Here is a 5,811-nt window from a genome sequence, read left to right as displayed (position 1 = left end):
ATAGGGAAAGTGTTCCAACCCTTTTATCATTCGAGTTGCCCTTTTCTGCACTTTTCCCAAAGCTAAATCCCTGTTGAGAATCCCTCCCCCCCAGCCCTGACCGCCCGAGAGTCGTGATGCGAAGTGGAGGGGGACCAAAGAGCCCCGGAACCTTCGTGCTGGCGGAGGGGGGACGGCGTTGAGAGACGGACCAGGGCTTGCCCTTGGGCTCCCGCGGCCTTGTGCGTCGCCGTTTCTGCTCCGGGCGGCCGCCATGTCGTACGAGCTGCACTTGCGGCTGCCGGACGAGGCGCGCTCGCTGCCGCCCACGCCGCTCCTCAACCTGGGCTCGGTCTGGATGGGCTTCATATTGGGGGCGAGACTGTGCCTAAAGGGCTTTCTTGTCTTGTGGAACTCGCTGCCACAAGGAGGGGGAAGCCTCAACTCCGGATTGATTGGGGGGGGGAGACTATGCGGAGGGGGAAGCCTGAACCCCAAATTGGGGGCGAGACTGTGCCTAAAGGGCTTTCTTGTCTTGTGGAACTCCCTGCCACAAGGAGGGCGAACCCTCAACCACAGATTTTGGGGGGGGGGAGGCTGTTAAAGGGGCTTGTTCTGTGGAACTCGCTGCCACAAGTAGGGCGAACCCTCAACCCCTGATTTGGGGGGGGGGAGGCTGTGTTAAAGGGTTTTGTTCTGTGGAATTCACTGCCACAAGGAGGGGGAACCCTCAACCCCAGATTGGAGTGGGGGGAGAGACTATGCGGAGGGGGAACCCTCAACCCCAGACTGGGGGCGAGACTGTGCCTAAAGGGCTTTCTCGTCTTGTGGAACTCACTGCCACAAGGAGGGTGGAGGCTGTGTTAAAGGGGCTTGTTGTCATGTGGAACTCACTGCCACAAGGAGGGGGAAGCCTCAACCCCAGATTGGGGGCGAGACTGTGCCTAAAGGGCTTTCTTGTCTTGTGGAACTCACTGCCACAAGGAGGGGGAAGCCTCAACCCCAGACTGGGGGGGAGGCTGTGTTAAAGGGGCTTGTTGTCCTGTGGAACTCACTGCCACAAGGAGGGGGGAAGCCTCAACCCCAGATTGGGGGCGAGACTGTGCCTAAAGGGCTTTCTTGTCTTGTGGAACTTGCTGCCACAAGGAGGGGGAAGCCTCAACCCCAGATTGGGGGGGGGAGAGACTATGCTGAAGGGCCTTGTTGTCTTATGGAACTCACAGCCACAAGGAGCGGGAACTCAGACTAGAGGTGGGGGGGGGGAAGGCTGTGGCTAAGGGGTCTAAACTGAAGCTATCGTACTTTGGTCACAATATGAGAAGAGTCACCAGGAAAGACACTCATGCTAGGTAGAGTTGAAGGCAGCCGGAAAAGAGGAAGACCCAACAGGAGATGGATGGACTCCCATCAGGGAAGCCGTGGCCCTCAGTTTGCAAGATCTGAGCAAGGCTGATAACAATCAAATGAGTTGGAGAACTTTCATGAGTCACGGCTTCCTTCTTCAGATACAGCGAGAATGCCAGTGATTCCAGCTGTATCTGAAGAAGTGAGTGGTGACTCACGAAAGCTCCTCCCCTGCCACGAATGTTGTTAGTCTTGAAGGGGCTTACTGGACTCTCGCTCTTTTCTACACCTGCTATTGTAATAGCACCTGAATTCACACCACTCTCCAAGATATAAGGACAGACGGACTCACACATTCTAGCCGTATCTGAAGAAGTGAGTGGTGACTCACGAAAGCTCCTCCCCTGCCACGAATGTTGTTAGTCTTGAAGGGGCTTACTGGACTCTTGCTCTTTTCTACTGGTCTTTTCTACTGCTGGAGCTGCGGTGGCTCAAGTGGTTAAGACGCTGAACTGCAGGCTGTGGAAGGTCGGTAGTTCAGCAGTTCGAGACCCGGGTTGCCGCATGACGGAGTGAGCTCCCGTCTCTAGTTCCAGCTCCTGCCAACCTAGCAGTTCGAAAGCAAGACATTGCAAGTAGATAAATAGGTACCACTTCGGTGGGAAGGTAACAGCGTTCCGTGCGCCTTGGTGTTTAGTCATGCTGGCCACGTGACCACGGAAACGTCTTCAGTCAGCGCTGGCTCTTCGGCTTTGAAACGGAGATGAGCACCGTAACCCTAGAGTCGGATTCGACTGGCTTTCGAGCAAGGGAAACCTTTACCTTTTACCTTTCTACTGCTGCAGTATGAGCCTTTGGGAGTCTTTGAAATCGCTTGTAAGAAGTTATTCTTTGAAGATTTTCCTGAAAGCTGGAAGGGTTGGAGGTTGCCAGGCAGACTGTTCCGCAAAGACAGAGTAGCTGCCGAAGTAACCTGAGCCCTGTAGTGGCCAACAGAACCACTAGTCAGGTAGGCCAAGCTGAGACCTCATGACCCACGTTAAGATCACCCAGCAAGCGATTGAGGGTTTGAACATGGAGCTCCCAGATAGATGTAGTGGTTAAGTGCGCGGACTCTAATCTTGGAGATCCGGGTTTGATCCCCCACTCCTCCACTTGCACCTGGCTGGATGACCTTGGGCAAGCCGTAGTTCTGACAAGAGCTGTTCTTGAAAAAAGAGCAGTTTTTGTCAAGAGTTCTCTCAGCCCCACCCACCTCACAGGGTGTCTGTTGTGGGGAGGGGAAGGTAACAGAGTTTGTAAGCCGCTCTGAGACTCCTTCGGGTAGTGATGGGCGAGGTATAAATCCAATCTCTTATCTTCTTTTATCTGCCCCTTAATTTCATGGAGTGCCCAACGACTTCTTGTACGGTGAGGAAGGGAAGCCCGCAAGCAGGCTCAGGGCGGCTTACATTCCTTGGCACAGTGTACCAAGTGCATATAAAACAGTTAAAACCATTTAAAACAAACCGATTTACAGTTAAAGTGCTCACAGTGTTATTAAATCAAGATGGCGTACCATACAGTGTGGCATCAAAGCACCCAGCTCAGCGGTCTCCCAGTATATCAAGCTAATATGGCTCACTTTCACCGACGGGCAGCCCAACACCCCTGATGTTAATAGTGGACGTTGGTAGTAGTGGGGGGCAGCTACTAATTGAAGGCCTGGTGGAAGAGCTCCGTCTCGCAGGCCCTGTGGAATTGCAGAAGATCCCGCAGGGCCCTGATCTCTGGGAGCTCATTCCACCAGTAAGGAGCCGCCACCTTCACTACCTTCTCTATCCCATGCACAATTCTGTAAACCTCTATCCTGTCACCCCCCTCAGTCGTCGTCTCTCCAAGCTAAAGAGCCCCAACCTCTTCAGCCTTCCTTCATAGGGAAAGGGTCCCATCCCCTTCATCATTTCCGTGGCCCTTTTCTGTACCGAATTCTGCCGGCCTCGACTTGATTTCCATACGCCCTTGTTTTCAAAATGCAGAAAATCGGTTTTCGGGGCCGTGTGGGTTTTCCGCGGGTCTGTTCTGTGTACCCCTTTTCAATTCCATTCTCCCCGCCTTTTCTTTTCCCTCGCCACATTCCAGGCGTCCACCGACAGCTCCTGTACACTACCGTGGGCTTTTATGTCGGCCACTACATGGCCAGGCGAGCGGCCTACTTCTATGCGAAAAGGGACCTAGACATTGCAGAGTACATCCGGACTCATCCAGAGGATTTCAAGGACAAGAGTAAGTTTGTGCTCAGCCGCTTCAGACGGGTCTGTGGGTGGAAGGCAGCTGGGCCGCCCGGTATATATCTTACGGCTTTTGCTTGAAACATAAGAACATAAGAGACGCCAATGTTGGATAAGGCCAAAGGCCCATCCAGTCCAACACTCTGTATCCCACAGTGGCCAGAAATACCAGGTGCCATCAGGAGGTCCACCAGTGGGGCCAGGACATTAGAAGCCCTCCCACTGTTGCCCCTCCCCCCAAGCACCAAGAAGACAGAGCATCACTTGCCCCAGAGCCCCTATCTATACCTTGTGGCTAATAGCCACTGATGGACCTCTGCTCCATATGCTTATCTAATTCCCTTTTGAAGCCGTCCATGCTTGTAGCTGCCACCACTTCCTGTGGCAGTGAATTCCAAGTGTTAATCACTCTTTGGATGAAGAAGTACTTCCTTTTATCCGTTCTAACCCGACCGCTCAGCAATTTCATGGAGTGCCCACAAGGAGTTCTTGTATTGTGAGGAAGGGAGAAAAGTACCTCTTTCTCTACCTGCTCTTTCCCATGCATAATCTTATAAACCTCAATCATGTCACCGCTCAGTCGTGGAATAAGTTGAGCCAGTTATGCCAGTTGTGGAGATGGTACTTGATTTATATCACGTGGGATCAGACACATGGCTGATTTTCCAAACGCATCCCGCCCCCGCCCTGACATGGATGGACCAAGGCTCGTCTGTTCTCAGCAGATCTCAGAAGCGGGGTCGGCCCTGGTTAGTATTTAGATGGGAGATCTCCAAGGAACCCCAGGGGTGTGAGGCAGGCAATAGCAGACCACTTCTACTGTCAGCAGTTCTCCAGGGTCTCAGGCAGAGAAAGATTCTTCTGTTCTCATCCTCTATTTTATTTTATTGACTGATTGATTAACTTTTTTTGACCGCCCTTCCCTGCTTGCGTGGGGCTCGGGGCAGTTCACAACAATTTAATTCGGTAACAGTGTTAACTGGAGATGCCGGGGACTGAACCTCTGACCTTCTGCATGCAAGTCAGATGCTTTGCTGCCGAGCCACAGTCTGTCCTGTCATTATTAACTGCCCATTTGCAAGCCTGTTGAGCACAAAAATGCCACAAGAGGGGGCAGGAAACCCATTTGGTTTTTTACCCGCCTACCATTTTTCTTCTCACCTTGACACAGAGAGTACTCCATCCTTCTGTGTGATACCTCTGAGGATGCCAGTCACAGCTACTGGCAAAACGTCAGGGACTACAATGCCAAGACCACGGCCACGCAGCCCGGGAAATCTACCACCACTAACAAAGCCGTGGGATTGTTTCATTGCATTGCCAAATTGTTGTTGCGGAATTTTTGATTCCTGCTCACACTTTGCATGATTTCTTTGGTTCTGGGTAGATTTAGGGTTAGAAACTCTTAATTTGTTTTGCCTCATCTTCTGAGGAAACGTGTTTCTTTAACTGTTTGGTGTTCAAACGCTCATGAATCGGCGTCTTCAACAGCATTCTTCCTTTTTTTTTCCCATAGAAAAAAGAAAAATGGCCGAGGTGCTGGAGGACTTCCATCCCATTCGCTGAAGCCTTGGCAGACTCCCACAGTGACTCGGTCTCCAGCACCCCTTTCTAAGTTATCCCGCCCCCCCGCCGCCTGTGGATTTGCATAGATTGTATATCTCCGTAGAGGCAAAGTACCTGATCGAAACGTGTACCTGATTGAAATGCAAAGACCACCATTGGGTCAATAAAATGACAAACAGAAGTACCAGAGGCTTTTATGATTGTGAGTGTGGGTCTGCAAAGACCACCATTGGGTCAATAAAATGACAAACAGAAGTACCGGAGGCTTTTAAGAACATAAGAGACGCCAATGTTGGATCAGGCCAAAGGCCCATCCAGTCCAACACTCTGTGTCACACAGTGGCCAGAAATACCAGTGCCATCAGGAGGTCCAGCAGTGGGGCCAGGACATTAGAAGCCCTCCCACTGTTGACCCCCCCCCCCAAGCACCAAGAAGACAGAGCATCACTTGCCCCAGAGCCCCTATCTATACCTTGTGGCTAATAGCCACTGATGGACCTCTGCTCTATATACTTATCTAATTCCCTTTTGAAGCCGTCCATGCTTGTAGCCGCCACCACTTCCTGTGGCAGTGAATTCCATGTGTTAATCACTCTTTGGGTGAAGAAGTACTTCCTTTTATCCATCCTAACCCGATCACTCAGCAATTTCA

General features: G+C 51.7%; 1 protein-coding gene across 1 annotated transcript; it reads left to right on the top strand.

Moving 5' to 3' along the window:
• The first annotated feature begins 214 nt into the window (after positions 1 to 214).
• On the top strand, positions 215 to 5,343 carry LOC107115029 (NADH dehydrogenase [ubiquinone] 1 subunit C2-like). The gene is made up of 3 exons (XM_015416638.1): positions 215 to 341; positions 3,445 to 3,588; positions 5,110 to 5,343. Exons 1-3 carry the CDS (start codon positions 254 to 256, stop codon positions 5,157 to 5,159), a joined length of 282 nt encoding a protein of 93 aa, XP_015272124.1. The 5' UTR covers positions 215 to 253; the 3' UTR covers positions 5,160 to 5,343.
• Positions 5,344 to 5,811: the final 468 nt, after the last annotated feature.

Source organism: Gekko japonicus, unplaced genomic scaffold (assembly GCF_001447785.1).
Source record: "Gekko japonicus isolate JY-2015 unplaced genomic scaffold, Gekko_japonicus_V1.1 scaffold5161, whole genome shotgun sequence".
Taxonomy (NCBI): Eukaryota; Metazoa; Chordata; class Lepidosauria; order Squamata; family Gekkonidae; genus Gekko; species Gekko japonicus.
Note: the sequence above shows the minus strand (reverse complement) of the source record. Positions and strands in the feature narration are given on the sequence as shown.

Excerpts from the sequence above, each read along its gene's own strand:
- LOC107115029 (XM_015416638.1), top strand. The coding sequence starts at position 254 with ATGTCGTACGAGCTGCACTTGCGGCTGCCGGACGAGGCGCGCTCGCTG. Across the intron at positions 342-3,444 it reads CCTGGGCTCGGTCTGGATGG|GCGTCCACCGACAGCTCCTG; the intron begins GCTTCATATTGG and ends GCCACATTCCAG. Across the intron at positions 3,589-5,109 it reads AGAGGATTTCAAGGACAAGA|AAAAAAGAAAAATGGCCGAG; the intron begins GTAAGTTTGTGC and ends TTTTTCCCATAG.